Genomic DNA, 19,775 nt, shown 5'->3' with positions numbered 1-19,775 from the left:
GGGAGCCCCTTCTGCAGTACCCCCCCTGCCACAGCCACCCCACGGCTGGGGCATGGCCTCCTGCGCAGACCCTCCGTAACGGCCCTCCCTCCTGCTCTGCTCCCCTTGTAGCTGCTCCTCTCACAGCTGCTATGGCCAGTGGTAAAGATTCGGACAGTGAGCAGGCGGTGCCCGATGTGGAGGACGGGGGAGCAGACGTGAAGGCCGTGCAGGCCCAGTATCTCCGCAGCCCCTCGCCCAGCCGGTGAGTACACTTGCTGCAGGCGCCGCCACGGCCTCCCGGTAGCACGTGGTAGATCAGCTTGCCTTCCCTCTTCTCCCACCGCCTCCTCTCCACACAGGCACTCGGATCAAGGGCAGAGCCCAGGGCTTCCCTCCCCTCCTGCAGGCGGGGGTTAGTGTGCCAGCGGGGAGAGAGACTGGAGAGGCAGGACTGATGCGCTAATTAATCCGTCCCGCTGAGACTGTACGCGCACACGGCGGGGGTAAATTGCAGAAAGCGGTACTATGGGGTGGTATCGTTGCTCTTCCTTATCTCATCACGTCCACCCCCACGCTGAAACTTCTGATCCAGATTTCAACTCTTCCCAGATTCAGCCCTGTCTGTCTGTCCATTATAAGGACCTGTGGATTTTTTTAATGTTGATATTAGCCTTTCCCAGCCCCAGAAAAACTGAGGGTCTTCGGATTTGGGTTTGGTTCAGAGCCATCTTTAGCTACGGGCTTCAGGCACTGAACAGGAGGCTGTCACAGTGCAAGCAGAAATTGAGTTACCTCAAGCAAAACAAGCATGATTAGATGTGTTTTCTCCTAATACAAGGAAAAATACATCTCTTTGTACTCTTTTTCTAAAGCAAAATGCTCTGCAGGGCTTTCTGTACACTTTGAGATGCTTTAGCTGAAGGCAGGGAGTAGGGATCGAGTTTGAAAAGAAGCTGTCCCAGTGGTCCTCAACAAGTAGGAGGTTATGAAATGTTTCCCATTAACTGTGGGGCACTGCAGAAAAATGAAGATAGAGTGCTTATTTCATTTAACTATATGCGTTTAAAAATTGTTTAGGAAGTTCACTGAGCTCACATAAAGTAAAATTATGTACTGAACTTGGTAAATCACTCTCCGACTGTTCATCAGTCACTTGAACAGAAACACCTCTCTAGTTTAGTCCCTTCCCTTCCTTTCCCTTTCCCTTTCCCTTTCCCTTTCCCTTTCCCTTTCCCTTTCCCTTTCCCTTTCCCTTTCCCTTTCCCTTTCCCTTTCCCTTTCCCTTTCCCTTCCCCTTCCCCTTCCCCTTCCCCTTCCCCTTCCCCTTCCCCTTCCCCTTCCCCTTCCCCTTCCCCTTTCCCCTTTCCCTTCCCCTTCCCCTTCCCCTTCCCCTTTCCCTTTCCCTTTCCCTTTCCCTTTCCCTTTCCCTTTCCCTTTCCCTTTCCCTTTCCCTTTCCCTTTCCCTTTCCCTTTCCCTTTCCTTCCTCCCCCCCCCTATTTTTTTTCTTGCTGTCAATGCCGAGAGTAATGATGAAAATGGCAAGGTCCTTCCCAACCAGAATGAGGCCCTTGAAGCACCCAGGCTTGGGCAGTTCTGCACCCGTGTGTTTCATGGATGCTTGGGGCAGCTACAGGTAAAATGTGTTGAGGCTGTGGTGACACATTATTACCAACTGTTATCTTTTTATTGAGGTTGGAGGCAACCTTTACAGCAAAAGGAATTGAAGGCAGGGCATAGCTGCAAATTTGTGTCAGCTCCTGTAAATGAGACTGAGACTCCCCTTGCTCATCTCATAAACTCCTTTGAAGAGCTAGAAAAGGAATACTTTCAGTCATGGTTGACAAGTGCTGGAACCCAACTAAATGACCTAGACAAGCCCATTAAGCGATGACTGTGCCCTCCATTTTGATTCTGAAGAATGAAAGCAGTTTAGCTCTCCAGACACTTTGCTGCACCCTGACTGCACATTAATCACCCTCCCTCTCCTGCTTTAATTAAACAAAAACAGTGTGTTGCAAGTACTGCAAGCCTGCATTGCCAGATAGCTTCTGTGATGGCAGCAAACTTGATCTAATGATCTGAACCATCCCTTTGGAAGGAAATGTAGCAGGGATGCATCAGGGAAAAAGCTCTGTGAAGTATTTTGTAAGATGGTCTAAATAGGAAGAAAAGATTTACTTGGACTGTACAGGTGGACCCAGATGGAAATACATTTGTTTTCAAGATTGTGGCCCTTTTTTGCTTAACAAAACCTTATGTAAATCACCCTGTGTGTCAATGAACTCTTTTCAAAGGTGTTTGTGGGTTTCATAGTTGTTTGTGACCTACAGTTAGACAACACTATGTGAGTGGAGAGACTGAGCACAGATTCACACTATGAAGTGACCAATGTACTGAGTACTGAGGGAGAGATTCACAGGCTTCAACCTTAATGCTTGCATTGCAGCTTGTGATAACTCAAAGGATGCTTGTAGGCAATTAACTAACAGAAACAAACAAACAAACAAATGGTTTTCTAGCATAATCTGTTTTGAATTGTTCAATAAATTCTAGTTAGGACAATGTTTAGGTCTGTCTGTCTGTCTAAGTGAGAGCTACTTGTGAGACTATTCCCTGTGATCCCCTCCCAGTCTCAAACCAGACACTGATCTTCTCTACCCAAAAACTGCTCCACCAGTTCATTCTCTTGCACTCCCAGCCCACTGCAGCTCCTCCCCATGGGACCTGTCTGCATCCTGCGAACACGGGGTACCAAGGCATATTTGAAGCCTGTAGTGCCACACTGGAGAGCAGGGTGGGGGTGAAGGGTGGGAGAAGAGCTGGGGCTTCCCTTCTACCCTCAAAGGATCCTCATTGCTCCAGTTCCCTGCTGCTGTCTTCTGGAATGGGTGAAAAGGGCTAAAGTCCTGAAGATGGGATCCCAGTGGAGGGCATTTGCCTAATAGGCAGTGTGGTTGGTTGGCAGGTATTCAGTGATATCGGACACTGATACAGAGAGCATCTTGATGGAGCCAATTCATCTGTCATCTGCTGTGGCTGCCAAACAAATAATCAATGAAGGTAAGAGAAGGAAGGGTAAAAGAACTATGTAAGTAATAGAGACTTGAGTTGCACTTGTTCTGCCTTTCTCATCCAGAGATCTTAAAATGATAAAAAGGCCTTTATGAGAAACCCCCACCTGAGGCGGAGGCAAAAACCACAAATAAATAACAATGTACAGAAAGGTTTGGTGACTTCCTTTGAAGCTGTGCACTGAATCTGTGGCAGAATCATGTACCACAGTGGTGAATACAGTTTGATTGCTGGTCGCTTGCTGCAACAAACAGAATAGAATAGAATAGAATAGAATAGAATAGAATAGAATAGAACAGAACAGAACAGAATATTTCAGTTGGAAGGGTCCTACAACGATCGTCTAGTCCAACTGTCTGACCAATTCAGGGCTGACCAAAAATTAAAGCAAATTATTAAAGGCATTGTCCAAATGCCTCTTAAACACTGCTAGGCTTGGGGCATCAACAAGCTCTCTAAGAAGCCTGTTCCAGTGTTTGACCACCCCCTCGGTAAAGAAATGCTTCCTAATGTCCAGTCTAAACCTCCCCGGGCACAGCTTTGAACGATTCCCACATGTCCTGTCACTGGATCCCAGGGAGAAGACCTCAGCATCTCCCTTTCCACTTGACCTCCTCAGGGAGCTGTAGAGAACACCTGCATTCTTCTGGGGCTAGAATGAGTGTGCCCTTAACTCCCAGGCCTTTGGCCAGTGTGGGTCTCCGGACTGAGAGGACAGTGCAATATGCTCTTCCCACTACTAACTACCTTGAGGCTGCTAGATAAGCATGTACATGCACACATTGCAGACAGGACGGTGTGATGTTACTGGGAAAAAAAGCAAACCACAAGGCTTGTCCCAGGAACAAAGAATGACAGGTCATATATTTGCTTTGGTTTTACATGTTTTTAGTTACAATGTCAGTTTATTCCAGAACTGAAGACAAAGGACACCAAGGTAGATTCAGCGTGTCCCAGGATGTTAGAGTCTGCACGGCAGTTGATGGTGGAAGACCTGTACAACCGAGTCAAGGAAAAGATTGATGACACCAGCTTGTTTAACACGCCGTGTGTGATGGACTTGCAGAGGGCACTTGTGAAGGACAGGCTGGAGACCCCTAGGGATGCTGTGGATGAAGTCTGGCCTAATGTCTTCATAGCAGAAAAGTGAGTGTCAGCTTTTGTCATCAAGTTGCACGAGATTCCCAGTGAAGGGTCAGATGGAACCATTGAAGGCATAACATGTACTACATGCATCTAATACCTTTCATCCCTAGAGAGCCCCAAAGTGTTTTTCAGAATATGCTCACAAAGATCTCTGTGTACTGAAAAGTAAATACTTCTGGAATAGAATCAGCAGCTTTCCTATGCTATTTTGATGCTTTGACAGTTTAGGAGAGGAAAAGGCAAATGAGCCCAAATTACGCTGTTCTGATTGGAATTTGGCCCTGAAATTGGGACTAAGGTCTTTGTTATGTAAAAGAGAGTTAAAAAAGAAATGCCATAGCAAATACTGAGTGGAAATGGTTAGTTCTGTACCATGGCTCAGCTGTCTGAGACACCTGTGCAAATGACCAGAACAGAATTAGAAGGGGATATAGTGCAAAGCATCAATTACGGAGTGATAAAAATTGAGAAATAAATAAACAGCCTGAACCTAGGATAGCAGGATTAGTTTAAAATCAAGCTGGAGTAGAATTTGAGCATGCAGCTCTACTGGTGAGTGCAGGTTTCTCATTTTCTTTTCCTGGTGAGTATTGGAAAGAAATACCTGTAGAACTCTCAAAGGACATTAAGGTCTGAGTGGAGCCACGCGCTGGATGAGTAACACAGACTGGGAGCTCTGTAGCGCTTGTAGCAGACAGCTTCTTTCCTACCTGAAATAGGAGCACAGATATCTAACATCTTTCTTCCTTTTCTGAAGAAGTGTTGCGGTGAACAAAAGCCGTTTGAAGAGACTGGGGATCACGCATGTCTTGAATGCAGCTCATGGTACAGGTGTATACACAGGACCAGGTTTCTACAATGGTCTGAATATCCAATACCTGGGCATTGAAGTGGATGATTTTCCAGATATGGATATCTCCAAACACTTCCGCCCAGCTGCAGAGTTCCTTGACGAAGCACTGCTGACTTACAGGGGTAAGAGGAGCAGATTACAGTGGTTTCAGAATGCTTGGGAATTAATGGGTGGAAGTGTTACTCTCATAAACAGCCAAAGCCACATTTGTAATTGGGTAGAAGGCAGATACTTTTTTCTTTGCACCCAGTTATGGTGAACACTTCTTGCCCATTTCTGCCACGCCTCATTCAAAACAGGAGGGGGCAAACTAGTGAGAGGAGGCAGCCCAGCAGCCCCTGCTGCAAGCCCCATGTCTTCGGACTCAAACTGGCTGCGAGCCCCCTCCTTCAGCTGCTTTGAAAGTACCCTACTATTGTGAAGAGGTGAAGCCTGGCTCCAATCAATAGATTTGTTTTATATTGATATTATATAATACTATATATATAGATATACTCCTGTACACTGTGAGTTTCAGTTTTGCCAGGATGCTTACTACAGAAGAACAGGCTGATTTACTATAACAATCCAAACAGTTGGGTTGAACCCATGGATGTCTACACCCAGGCTGCTGTATAATTTGCTGGTCTCCAGTTCCATGGCAATTGTTACTCTGTGGACCTCCAGTGCATACTGGTCATTTTGTTGCAGCTTCTGTGGACAGCTAGAAATATCTTTATGGATTCAATATGGAAATGAACACCACAACCAGTGATATCACTGTTATTCTTCATATATGTGTCCAATGCATTTAATTTTTGTAGAGACACAACAGGCTACCTCCTAGTAGAAGTGACAGCAAGAAAAGTGAGAAGTTTTGTTAGTACACAGGAAGAGTTGAGCAATTTTAATAGCTCACCACCAACAACACGAGGAGGGACACTCTACCCGTCTATGTTCTTCCTCATTGGTACCCTTGGCACAGTAGAAATGCTTACTGCTGCTGGCATTCATCGACCCTTCAACTCACGAACCTTGCAAAAACAAGAGCGCAGCAGGGAAGAGAAGGTTTCCCATTGGGTTGGTGAGCTGAACTGGCTCATAAAGGGCCTGGTGAGTACCAGAGCCAACACAGGAAAGGATCAGAGACAGAGGAGCCTTGAAAGAAAGCAGAGGTGAGCTGTTAGACAGGCTTTACTGGCTGTTAAAACACTTGGAGGGCAACTGAGACTTTCAATACTAAGAAAGGTGTAAAAGACATTTCGGGATTGTAGGAACAGATACATTAGGTAAACACTGACGGTAACAGATCAGCAGTCGGAAAGGTGGTGTTTAAACTGGTTTCATTAAGTTTCAGTGCAAACAGTTTGATTAAACTGGAGTTTATCACACATTTAGAAACAGTAATTTCAGATATTTGCAAGCTAGCCAAGCCTCATTTACACTCTCTTCATATTTAGAAGCTTTTCTTTACAGCTTCTTCTGCAATTCGCTATAAAAGTAACTTCAAAAAACAATTCTGTGCCAAAGCTTAGTTTTCTGCAAGAGGTGGTTTCTGTGTAAATACCATGAAATAAAGCAGATCCTCAGCTTTAATTCTAGCTCTTGCAGTCACTGTTTACAGAACAGTGGGTCCCAGTAGTTTGGAGCAGCTGTATCAGTTTGTCAGAGTCAAAATCTTCTGCTGGTTGCTTGGTTGTCCTGTTCTGAGACATACTATGACTCTGGCCTCCAGCCAGTCTACATGTAACCATTTGAGTGTACCTTGCAAAACAGCAGATCTGGATTCTGGCAAAAATATAATTAAATTAATATAAAATTGTATTTAAGTCCTATAATGTGCCTTATTAAAAAATTAAGTTATTTGCTTATCCTTCCAATACCTTCCTGGAGGCTAATGCTAGTATCTCCCTTTTTACATACGGTGAAACTGAAGCATGGAAAGCTTAAATGTCTTGCCCTAAGTCAGCCAGCAAGTCAAGAATACTGTATCGCTTGTCTTTCTAATACCTATTATAAGCTTTTTGGTTATTTGGGGAAGTGAAGTGTACATGTGAAAATACAAATATTATTTAGATTGTTTTAAAATGTGCCTGCCACAGCTTTTGAAACTAATGTGCTTTTTATTCATATGTGTCTAGATTTTTATTAACATAAAGCTAACAAATATTTAGTATTGATTTCAGTCACTGAAACATAATCTGTCTAATTTTTAACACTATTAAGAGAATGCTTTTGTGCTACATATCAGAGCAACCTCTTTGTTATTGGAATTACTAATTACTCTTATATTCAATATCTGTAGGCAAAATCCTTGTCAGCAGTGAAATGGGAATCAGTCGCTCAGCTGTACTGGTGGCTGCTTACCTGATGATCTACCACCACATGACCATTCTGGAGGCTCTGATGACTCTGAGAAAGAAGCGTGCCATTTACCCCAATGATGGCTTTCTGAAACAGCTAAGGGACCTCAACGAGCAATTGTTGGAGGAACGAGAGTCAGAGCACAGTGGAGATGAAGAAGGCACTCCTAGTCAAAGTCCTGATGTCCATGCAGGGACTTCTTCCCGGCTGTCTAGAGTTGGGGACTCAGAAAGCATCATGGGAGCCAAAGCCCACTCCATCACAGTAGAAGAAGAGGACACCAGCAGCCTGCTGGGTAGTCTTATGAGCTCTTCATCAGTAGGAAAAACCAGCTGGGTTTCTAAACACTCCACCCTCATCAGTGAGGAGGAAGAGGAACAGTTGTACGAGGAATGGAGGAAAAAACAAGGCCTGCCTGCAAAGGAACCAGGAGTTAACCATGGAAGAAGAACATCTCCAAAGCTTCTGGATCAGGAAGGGGAACAATCTGAGGAGGATGTGGAACAGAGGATCCATGACTGGCAGCGCAGAAATGAGAAATACCAAACTGAGGGTCCACCCAGGGAGGAGGATGGAGATTCCAGCATGGGAGGAAGACCTTACCCCTCAGGTGAATTCAGCGATGTTGAGAGTGTGAGCAGCTTTGAGATCCGAACCCTAAAACAACAGCTGGAAGCCAGTAGCTTCAGCAGAATGAGGAGGAGCCGCACAGGCTCTATGTCTTCAGAAAGCACTTGGGACATGTGGAACCAGAGGCTTCTGGAGATTGAGAAGGAAGCTGCTCACAGGTATTGTTCTAAGAATAAAAATTGTGGGGAGAGACAATCCCCAGAAACAGGAAGAAAGGAGAGGGATGTGGATGAGGAGAGCGTGTTTTCAGACAGTAGCTCCTTTTACAATTTCTGCCAAAAGAACAAAGACAAGTTGACTCCTCTAGAAAGGTGGAAGGTCAAGAGGATCCAGTTTGGTTTTCACAAGAAGGATGTAGAACCATCATCATCTGCACCATCTCCAGCAGAAGATGGCAGCCAGGCAGGTGGGGAGGAGACAGAAGGGAAGAGTTTGTCAGATATTAACCTGACTGCTTACCAGGCTTGGAAAATGAAGCGGCAGAAGAAGGTGGGCAGTGAAAGCAAGGAGGAATTTGTGGAGTTTGCCAAAAGTGAGGATTCTGCTTCAGCTAAAAAGAAGCAGAGACGTGTAGAGCTCCTTGAACGTTCAAAGAAAATTTTAGAAGAAAGCCAGTCCATGTGCAGCTGGGAGACAGACAGTATGATGAGTGGGAGCATCCCACTGTCAGCTTTCTGGCCCTCAGCACCTTCTGCAAGTGGTGCCGAGGATGCAGCTTCTGCACTGAGCATGCAGACAAATAATTCATCTTTATCACAGACCAGGAGCAGCACAGGGGCAATGCAGCCTCAAATGCCAAGCATACCCCTTCCCAATCTCTCGGTTGGCCCAGGTGACACAATATCCATGGCAAGCATTCAGAACTGGATCGCTAACGTGGTCAGTGAAACCATTGCTCAAAAGCAAAATGAGATCATGATGCTGTCCCGTCCATCGTCTGCAATGGCCTCCAGCGTAATGTCAGGAGACCTTGGCAGGCGTATAGATGATGATAAGGTTTCTCTTCTCAGTGCTCGGAGTGCCTCATCTCTTGCTACCTCTCAGCTTCGCCAGCAGGACATGCACAGGGCTGAGTCTCAGTCTGTCCTGTCTTGCAATGCCTCAGAGAGCGCAAGGACTGAAGGGAATAGTTCAAACATGATGACAACACAGACAAGCAAGCCACTGTACAGCCTCTTTGCTGATGAAGTTGACCTAAAGAAACTCAGGAGGAAGGAGAAGGAGATGCAAATGGAAATGAGAGAGAAAATGTCAGATTATCAAATTGAAAAGGTGATCAGAGACAATAAACGCAGCACTTTATTTAAAAAAAAGAAGACCAAAGGAGAGGAAAATGAAACAGAAGATGACAAAGAGAGTACAACAAACAGCCTCAGGCGCCCCTTGCAAGCAGATCTTGACAGAACTGATACAGTCTTTGATCTGTCCAGTCAACCTGCAAACACAGATGCACTGAAGTCAGAGATAGAGACTGATATTACCAAGTGGCTCAGTGGCCTGAAAGCAGAAAGAGAACCACCGTCATACTATGACCAAAGTGAGAAGGCCAGAGAGAAATATAGCAGATCATCCAAAATTAGAGAGATGGATTCTGAATCATCCAGTTACAGATTCTCCAGATCCCAAAGAGAAGAGCTAGACAGCTGTTCTTCTTACGAGTCAAAAGGTGATTCACTGAGAACCATGTCAAGATTTTCCTCTGCTTCTGCAAAAGAGGACAAACAGATGTATACATTCACAAGGTCAAGGGTCAGTGAGGCAACAAGTTCCAGAGAAAAGACCCCAGAGCTGCATGTTTTCAGCCGAACACCTGAACCATCCTTTGACTCTGAATCCCCTGAACCATTTACACAGAGTCGAGCTAGATCTCATCATGTGGAGGCATGTGAAGAGGAGGCCAGGTCAGACACATCAGAATTTGGAGCTAAGAGAAAGTTCACCCAGAGCTTTTCAAAGTCTGAAGAGGATGGAAAGAAGGAGGCAAAAGTGGAACAAAGTGAAGAAAGATTTGCATCTAGACAGTTCTCTCAGTACAGGCGAAGCGTGCGTAAAGAAGAGGAAGAAGAGATGGATGATGATGCCATTATTGCTGCTTGGAGAAGCCGACTAGAAGAAACTACAGCAAAGCTCCGGCGGCGAAGGGAAGAGTGACCAAGATCAGATTATAGGAATACAAGCAGAGCCACAGAGTCCCTGAATCACTCATCATTATATTTCTGATAATCCTTTGTGGTTTGTAGGGCATTTCCTGCAGATAGTTCTCTTCTTAATCAAAAGCGATAAAGGGAAGAGGTCAAGTTTTGGAAGTGTTTGTGGTTTGTCAGAAAGAAGATGCTAGTATTAAATGATCAATGTAGGTAGAAACACAATGTTAGAAGCCATTAGGAGCCAGACGACGTTTCAGCAGCAAAAGCATGTAATGGTGGCACCTCAATTCAAAAGACCAATCACATCCCATTTTGGTTATTTCAATTTCCTAGTCTCATTAAAGACTGGACATTTTTTTTATAGGATCTTTTTGATCATAAATGGAAGAAGCCAACAGCCTTTTCTAGGAACTTGAAGAATGTTCCTCTCTTAATCAGTTTTACTTTATACCACTGAGAAGATATTGCCAGGTAGGCTCCATTTTCTGCACCAGTCTTATGAATGTCTACAGAAATAAGACAGTTCAGGGGAATACATGTACTGCTTTACTTCACTAAGTAGCTGAAGCTAAGTGAAATACTAGAAGAAAGAAGATGCCTCCTTCTTTTTAGAAGGTCAATGCAGTAATGAATGTATTCCTGTGGTACCATTGTTTTCTATTAGCTGGAGTCATCTTTGCTCCAGTATGGATGGTTCCTGCTAATAACTTTGGGTCAACAAAGGAAAAATGCAGTAATATTAACAGCCATCTAAAAATTATGTTCTGATGTAGTTAAAGAGATGGAGTTGGAGTTAGTGTTAGGTTAGGGTGGGTTTCTGAAGTACTGACTTCAGTTTTATGTATGCAGCTCAGCTAAGTCTGTGCTTTTATGTCTGTAGTCAGATTGTTGTGTATTAATTTTCAACACAATTGCCTTAAAAGAAAAGAGTGATACACAAACTGACCTCATAATAAAATGATGTATAACTAAAGCGTTGGTGCATCATGCACCTAAGGACAAACTGTATGTCTGTTGAATGTGGTATTTGGAAGCTCGTTTTTGGGAGATGGTAGGTTTAGTTGGCGTGTTACTGTTAACGTGTTGTTTGTATCATGAGCTACAGTGCCCACTTTCCAGAGTGAGTGGAAGCACAGTCTCCATGTTAACTGAATACACTGAGTTAAGAGCCTCAGGTCTTTCCATGCCCCGCAGAGCCTCGTGAGCTTGTGTGACACAACCTGCCAGCCCTGACACAGCATCACTTGTGTGGCTCGTATGACACTGTGTCTTTGATGCATCAAAGCACCCAGCTCTTTGTCACCAGTCAACATCCTCCACCTCTCTCTTATAAACACCTAGGCCAGTTTCTCCTGAATTCTACTCTGGAATTATCTGTTCCCTCTTCTGTACAGACTGTATTTTGAAACAACAAAACCCTCTGGCAGAGCTGAGTATAAAACAACAACGGAGGGATGATGCAGTATTTCTCTCTCACAGGAAGTTTTGTCTGTCTTTTTCTTGTCATCTCTTCTCCCTCCCACTGCGATGCTTAGAGCTCACTATTACTATTATGCTGATACCTCTCCCTCTTTTAATTGTGTAATACAGACAGTAAGCTCCGCAGGGCGAGGGTCGGGTCTTTGTCCTTGTCTGTATGATGCCATGCACATCAGCAATGCTATCTAAATAATGGTTACTGATAAGAAAATGCAGCTGCCAATTTTCCTAAACTTAGAATCATTTCTCTCAACTATAACTCACTGATTAGACATTATCCCTGCTTCTCTGAAGATAAAGATGATTCTTTCTGACAGCCAGGACTAGGATAAATGATAGCTACTTATTGTCAGGTGAATGGAGTCTCAAAATCAGGTGATTGAACAATAACAGGGGTAGAAAAATAAGAGAAAGAACATATTTTACTTGTATGGGGTTTTTGTGGTTTTTTTTTTTTTTTTTTGAGTAAACTCAGATTAGATTTTTGAAGTATATAAGGAACATGGTCTTGTTAATGTTTCAGGTATCCAGAGATGCCATAAGGCTTATAATGCACTTCTACTACAATATGATATATAATACAATGCATCCCTTATTTCTGCATATTTCTGTGAGTTGTATTTTTTTCAAGTAGTGGAATTCCAGGCTTTGATCCACATTTTGAGATTTCATATTGAATTTCTGCGATGCGTGTTAGGATAGGCATTTTCCTCCTTTCTTCATCCCTGGTAAAGTTGCTCTGTGGAAAACAACTCTGCACATGGAGCTTGCTTTAATTTCGGTCTAGAAAAGGTCTTAAGTTTCGACGGATCAAAGTGGAAGTGTGCAATACCTTCTGGCACTGAATTTACTTAGGCTGGTTCCCTCTGAAAAGTCTCTCTCCCGCTTCCTATGGCTGGCTGCTGTTCTCAACAGAAATGTCTGTCCTCTGCAGTACTGTAGGGGGCATCTTACACTGTAAAAGATGAGCATTATATGATGTAGTAATTGGTTTCATTTTGCACTGTACAGCACAGCCTTTGTTTGGGTAGCATTTTGATTTAAACAGTAATCTAGGTCTGCCGCACAAATAAATTATTCAAGACTGAGGGGCAGAATACGGTTCTGTAACAAACGTGAGCCAAGCCATCCTGATAGCGAGTTGTGACCCTTCTGGGAAAGGGTTAAGTGGGTTCTGCTGACTCACTGAGGTAGGTGGCTTATTAGTTCACTTGTGTAAAAGGGAGATAAAAATGGTTTGCTGGGGACAGGCCATCTAAGATGCTGGCTGAGCAATCATGAGGGACAAGCCTTAGAAACAGCTGAACTTTATTTTCTTATTGCTTATATCCTTGTTAATAAAGCCAAACCCCCAAAGCAATAAGGGGGTGGGGAGCATTTTGGACTCCATTCAGTGTACGGCCTGTGCTTGAAAGCGAGATGGGAAAGGCTCCAGCTCACAGGTATAAATTACATGAAACAGTGACATAAAGACCTTGCATGGTGAAAATATTAAAGCATTCAGTCATAAGACCAATAACCAGGAGAGACAGAAATGGAGAGGTTGAAGGCAGGCTAGAAAGTCAGGTTTTAAGATGAGAATTTAGAAGGAGATAGGGAATCGGTGAAAGGGGAGAGGTCTGCACAGATTGTTTCAGGTGACCAGAGCTGCAGAGCGAATGGTTTTTCAGCAATGACACTGTTCTGACACTAGATTAAAAGAGTAGGCAAGTACCCAAATTTATCTAGGGAGGATTTTTCAGCAAAGATGCGCTAGGACTGATATTTTTGCTCAGCCTCAGTTTGCTGCAGTAGGCAGGAGGGTTCTTCTGGCATTGTATAGTGGAAGGTGAAAGTGCAAGGAGCATCCGTACAGTCAGTTAAGAATATAAACACAGGAACATCAGAAAGGCTCTATGGGGTCAGACCAAAGGTCCATCTGGCTCCATATCCTGTCTCTGACAGAGAACAACAGTGAATACCTAGGGAAGAATATAAGAGTGGTGATATAAGTGATATTTCCCCAGCATGATCTTCCAGCTTCTAATCATTTGCAGCTCAAGGAATTCCTGAGCCAGATGTGATATTTTTGTATTTAATAGCCCAGGTAGATTTTCCTTCTATGGAGGTGCCTAGTCATTTTTGAGTTCTAGCCATTACAGCCTTGTACCCACTAGCCTCCGTGATCTCTTGTGGCAAAAAGTCCCACAACTTACCCTACACTGAATGCTATGCTTTTTGTCTCTTCTGAACCTGCTGCCCACTAACCTCCTTTGATGCCAAAATAATGTCTAGTTAGTATCTGCACGCCACACAAGATTTTACCCACCTGTATTGTTATGCCCCATCCTTAGCTCTCTATTTTTCACCCCGAGTTACTCATTCCTTGTACGGGAGCTGCTCCATGTCTCTGATTATCCTGGCCGTTCTCCAAACCCTTTCCAGTTCTACTTTGTCACATTTGAGACGAGGGACCAAATCCTCACACAGTGTTCAGGGTGCAGGTGTGGCAGGGATTTATCCTGTGGCATAGCGACCTTCTTTTTTCTGTTCTCTCTTCCTTCCCTATTAACTCCTGGCAGTATGCATGCTTTTTTGGCTGTTGCTGAGCACCAAGGTGAAATTTCCATGGAACTACTTATTATATCCACAAAATTTTGTGGCTGGATGGCAATGGTCATCATTTTATATGTTAAGTTTTCTTATGTGTAATGCTCGACATTTTTTAGCCTTGAATTTCATCTGCTGTCTTAATGCTCAGTCTCTCAGTCTCATTAAGCCCTTATGCATTTTTTCACAGCCAGCCTCTCATTTCTACTACTGTTTCCTTAATGTCCTTTGAACAATGTATAGAAACGCAGGGTATGTGGGAAGCAAAGAAATTAAGGAGGGATACATGAGAGACAAAACCATTTGATGTTGGTCTGAGTGAAGTAAGAAGTAAGAAAGTGATGAAAGCTGGAGAGCTAGCAGATAAGTGTTCAAAAAGAGATCTGAAGACAATAGGCAAATTAAGAAGGCGACCTACGTTGGATGGAGACAGTAAGATACATATATAAGCCAAAGAGGATAGTGCAAAGTATTAATTTGTTTAGATGTATAAAAATCTAGGGAAAGGTTATGGGGCAACCTCTGTGGGAAGGAAGGAGATGGTGGGATTTACAGAAATTACAGGTTTGTGAGAAATGTGAAGGGGACTGTGAGAAATGGAAACGGTGAGAGACATTAGTGGGACATAGATGATAAAATGACATCTGTGCTAGACTGGGAATTCAATGTGGTAGAAGAAAGTATGGAAGGAAGCAAAAATGTGCCAGAAATAAGTTATTCCTACTATAACAGCTGCATTCTGCGTCGTAATACTGATAGGTGTGGGGCCATGGTCCATTTCCCCCCATCTAGGATTTTCAGGGCAATTTGATTTATTGCATGCAGCAGTGGTTTAGACTGGATAATTTTAAAAGGAGTTTAGCACCATTTCCTTCTTTTAGAGCTCCTTGAGAAATGCTTACACATTAGCTGTAGTGGAGAGCTAGGTGAATTATGAGACAAAAAGTTCTACTTGGGGATGGTTATGTTGCATTACCTGCCTTTCCTTAAAGGGTTTAGCTGGAATACATTCAATATAGACATTATAGCATGAAAACACAGTATCTGTGACCTTCCTAAATTTATAGACAATCCAACAGAGATGCAGAAAGCATGTGATTAATATAGTCTAGGGCTTGGAAACAGACACTGCATGCTCATGCACTCCAGCAAAATCTCTCTGAGAGCTACCTACCTATTCTCTGGAATTTCACGTGTCATTTAGAAAAATGAAAGTGGGTGAAATCTCTCTCTGTTCTAATTGTGAAGAAAACTTCCAAAATTGGAGCTATGTGTAACAAATAAACAGCTCTCTAGAGACGTGGGAGCATACCTCTAAATGGTGTGTGAATCACCCCAGTCATCTCAGCAAGGTGCTAACTTATTTGCCCAGGAGTAATAATTTAAATGCCAATACGATTTGTTACATTGTTCTTCACATAAAAAATGGAGAGAGGTTCAAAGTAGGTGTATTTAGGTTGTGTATTGCCAATACCAGCATAACATACTTAAATGAACACCCTGTCATTTTGGCTACCCCTAGGAACAGAAATTTTTTTGACATGGAAGAATCCTATCCTTTTTCTTTTTCTAGACTGCCTTTTGTTCTTTGGTACATTTCAATGTATTCAGGAGCTGATTTCATGTTGCTTCCATCTATCCCTCTGTTACAACCATTCAGTAGATTCTGAGCTTAGTGTTTTCCTGTGACTGCTGTTCCCCTGCCACAGGGTGTACACGCACATATGCACAAGCACACACATACACACATACACACACAGATGTAAAGGGAAAACATTATTTGTGACTTATAAAAGCAGGCAACAATATGAATTCAGTTCTTCCCAGGACCAACAGGTTAAAGTAAATGTTGGGATGTCTATGACAAGCTATCCAGGTATGGCGATGTGAAAACTGTCTTAGAGAGCAGGAGAAGGGACATCCCATCTGTGCTTTGAACCTTCCCCTCTAAATTGCGTTTCAAAGATTTTTATTTACATGTATCTCTAAAATAGACAAATTTAATCCTTACACAAGAGTGTAACTGCTTCCACAAATGATTCATACTTGCAGGCAGATTGGTTTACTTTTATTTAAGTTATGTATGCCCTGGAAGACATAAATGGGTATAACAGAAAACTGGCTTCCTTGTTAACTGTGGAGAGAACATAATCAATCAATCAATCAATCAACCAACCACTTTTTTTTTTCCAGTGCACCCTTCATGCCAACATGCCTGAATGCTTACGGCCATTAAATTAAATCAAAGAACACACCACAGAATGGACAAGGCCAGATCAATAAATCTTAAAACCTGATTCAAACTTACCAAGGACTCCGCACAAGTAACCACAAAAGGGAGGATGACTCTAGTCAGAAGGGCATGTGTGAGGGCAGAAAACTGAACCAAGACGTAGGTGATGCTAGTTAGAAGACAGAAACATTTAATGGAACTGATCACTTTTATAGCATCACCCAACTACCAACAGTATCTACCTGGAGCTCAATGTCTTTTGGACTCAGTCATTGGACTCCAATGACTTTTGGAGCTCAGAGTCTTTTTGGGCTTCTGAGTGATATTAGAAAATAACCATAGTGGCAAGAACTGTTTACAACTGGCCAGACAGCTGTATGCTTCAGGTCACGTCCTGCCAGGAACATACCTAATTTTAGAGATTTGCCTATTTGTGATCTCTCTATTTGATTATTACAGGGCACCATATCAAAGAAAGATGCAGCACACGCCAGCTGGTATTAAACATTGTGTGACTGGTCCGCCTTCATGGACCATGCCAGCAATTTGATCTTTGCAATGACTCCGTACTGAACTCAGATCCAGTCGAAAGCCATCCGCTAGTTTGGCAGAACATCTCTCCCTCCTTGCTTGAGAGGAGAGCTTTATGAAACCACAATAGCCTTTATGAAACTACCAATTAATGGGGAGCTTTGTACATTTTGCTCATAGAAATTTCCCGGTAGCTGTCATAACCTATGAAGGTTCATTCCCAGAGCAGATAAAATGACCACAAGGCCTAACTACATTCAGAACTAAATGCAAACCCCAGTTCTTCAACTTAAACTTCCCTCCCTTAATAATTTTCCAAGGCATGTGCTCCTTAGTCTGTGAATTGGATCAAAAGTATTGCCTAGAGGCAAAGGGTCAGAGGAGATTCCACATATAAAAAGCAGGAGGCCCTCAAAAGGGTGCAACCTCAGTTGCTGAACAGACACCACAAATAGGATGGATAAAAGCCCACATGAGACTCTGGTATGTGAGCAAGCAGAAGCTGAGAGTTGCCCCTCAGGAATATATAAAGCTTTCGGTTCTGCAGGAGATGTGATCTGAAAGTCTGCTTCCTGGGAGCAATCGCACCTGAACTGTTGCATGGTGCTGCAGTTGCATAATTTAATAGTTGTCGTGCTTCATCCCAAGGTGAGTGTTCTTGGTGGTAGTGTACATATGAAATTTGTAAGTCATTAGGGGTAAAAGGGTCTATGCAAGAAAAGGTCAGACATTATCCTCATGACTGGCAGAAGGGGTCCATATTAAAACAAAGAAGGTGTTTTTCTTTTGAACATGGGCTGATGATTCAGACCCACATGCCCTTCATATGCTGTCTCTCCCCTTCCCATCTCCTCTCTTTTGAAACAGATTTAAGTCCATCTACTTTTATATTTTCAAACAAAACCCATAAAGGGGCCATAAATATCATGACTCGCTAAAATGAAAGCTGTTTCCTTCTCCTCCCAGGAGACTCCTGCCTGAGAGAGACACAGAAAGAGTTCACCTCTTTGAAAATTCCCTCCTCTGTTGAAGTAAAGCTGGCATCTAAGAGCAGTCTTCAAGGCTTTGTTCTTATCATCTTGACCTGGCTTTGTACCGGCTTCTCTCTGTATTGCTTGTGGAAGTGTGAAGGACGGGGCTAGGGGAAGGAGTTTTGGCTATCACTGGCAGAGCAAGGGTCATGCTTGGAAAGGGATTTCATTGTGGTTTCAGAAGATGTTATAAACTCAGTGCACCTGCAAAAAGAATGGAGAAACTCATTCCCCTCCTGGATCAGACCAGTGATGACCCCTTCTGTCTCTGATGTTGGCCAGAACCAGATGCATCTCAGAAGGTATAAAGAAAGTTTAAGTGGGTAATTATGGAATAACCTGCCCTGAGTAAAATTTTCTCCCCACCTGGCCCAAAGCCCTCCTTCATCTCTCTTCCTTGGTTAGAGTTCAAGTCTATGCCCTGAAGCATGATGGCTTCTCTCCCTTCCAAACTGCTTTTCATCCTGGCCTGTCTAATGTAGCTGCCTATGACAGTGTTGTGATGGGATGTATAGGTCTTGTCCATTGAGAGTCTGTGACAGATCATAGCCTTATTGGAAAGAGAGGCAGAGAGGTGAAGAGAAGGTGAGGGAGGAGAGCATAAACTCAGACGAAATATCCATCAGGAAGATGGAAAGAAGAGTGAGTGGCTGAGAAACTAATTGCTGCCTGCTGACCTGGGCTGTGGAGATAGCTTGCAAGTGAGCATTTTTGCTTTTCAGAGATTTCAGCCTGGAGCATGCTAGGAAAGTCAGCTCTTGGTTGAAACTACTGTTCATCAATACTTTCCCTTTTTTTTTTTTTTTTAAAGCTGTAGAAGTATGAGAGTAGCCCTGAGAAAACTATTCTATTATATTCTGAGTGAGCTTTTTCTTCCACTGAAGTTCACTACTCATTTCTGAAAAGGTATTGGAGTAATCTGGAGCTACTAGACATTGAACACCGATGAAAATCAGGCTATTTTTCTACTGCCTGAAAAAGATTTAGGAACCCAAAGTCAGATATTCCTGTCTAGGTCCTCGTCCCTATCTTATAAATGGATGTGTTTATAAGATACTCCTGAATATAGCAAAGGGTGTGTCTGAAAGTGTCACAGGGGTTTCCAGCTTCTGTGGGTTTGTTTGATCATTGCATAGTGCATCAACATTTATGTGACAGAATGCCAGATGTCCCGATGCAAGGGTTAGAATTGTCCAACATACAAAGGCTCTTGACTTTTTAGATGTTGTCAACATTATCTGGTGATAGCACTTTACCACAGAAAGTATTAACAAAGTTCCAGGGAATGCTTAGTGTACTTTCTAGTTGGATACTTTCCATAGTATGCAGGTTGAATGACAGCTTTCACTTATTTGTCCAGGAGTTCAACAGTTCCTAGGGAGAGGGAAAGAAGACCTAGGTCTCGGATCATATCCAAGCCTCAGTAATGATTAATTTCACTCCCACAGTATCCACAGTTTCCCATATTCCTTTCCCTCAAAAGTGTTGCAAATTGACCCAGTGTTTTCCGAGTGATGGGTGTTGAAATCTCACCCAATCTCCTGGTTGCCACACTGAGGTGTTCAAAGCATCCTGCTGGTGTTGGTTCAGCACAGGGGATTGTTCATTAAGAAAACTGACTATATCATTTATACTGGCAACAGCTGCAGTGAGCAGTTCAGTGGCAGTCTTCAAGGAACTGTAATCTACTGTTAGTCACCACTTGCCATTAGGTTTCTTTACTGGCCATAAAGGAGAA

The 19,775-nt window shown here is 43.2% G+C and overlaps 1 protein-coding gene across 1 annotated transcript; it reads left to right on the top strand.

The window, feature by feature from the left end:
* The first annotated feature begins 131 nt into the window (after nt 1–131).
* On the top strand, nt 132–10,178 carry STYXL2 (serine/threonine/tyrosine interacting like 2). Its single transcript, XM_009483118.2, has 5 exons — nt 132–244; nt 2,949–3,043; nt 3,970–4,201; nt 4,959–5,176; nt 7,339–10,178. The coding sequence occupies exons 1-5, from the start codon at nt 132–134 to the stop codon at nt 10,176–10,178; spliced, it is 3,498 nt and encodes a 1,165-aa protein (XP_009481393.2).
* The last annotated feature ends 9,597 nt before the right edge of the window (nt 10,179–19,775 follow it).

Source organism: Pelecanus crispus, chromosome 1 (assembly GCF_030463565.1).
Source record: "Pelecanus crispus isolate bPelCri1 chromosome 1, bPelCri1.pri, whole genome shotgun sequence".
Lineage (NCBI taxonomy): Eukaryota > Metazoa > Chordata > Aves > Pelecaniformes > Pelecanidae > Pelecanus > Pelecanus crispus.
The sequence above is the reverse complement of the archived record's forward strand: the minus strand, read 5'-3'. Positions and strand labels throughout refer to the sequence as shown.

Excerpts from the sequence above, each read along its gene's own strand:
- STYXL2 (XM_009483118.2), top strand. The coding sequence starts at position 132 with ATGGCCAGTGGTAAAGATTCGGACAGTGAGCAGGCGGTGCCCGATGTG. Across the intron at positions 3,044-3,969 it reads CAAACAAATAATCAATGAAG|AACTGAAGACAAAGGACACC; the intron begins GTAAGAGAAGGA and ends AGTTTATTCCAG. Across the intron at positions 4,202-4,958 it reads AATGTCTTCATAGCAGAAAA|AAGTGTTGCGGTGAACAAAA; the intron begins GTGAGTGTCAGC and ends CCTTTTCTGAAG.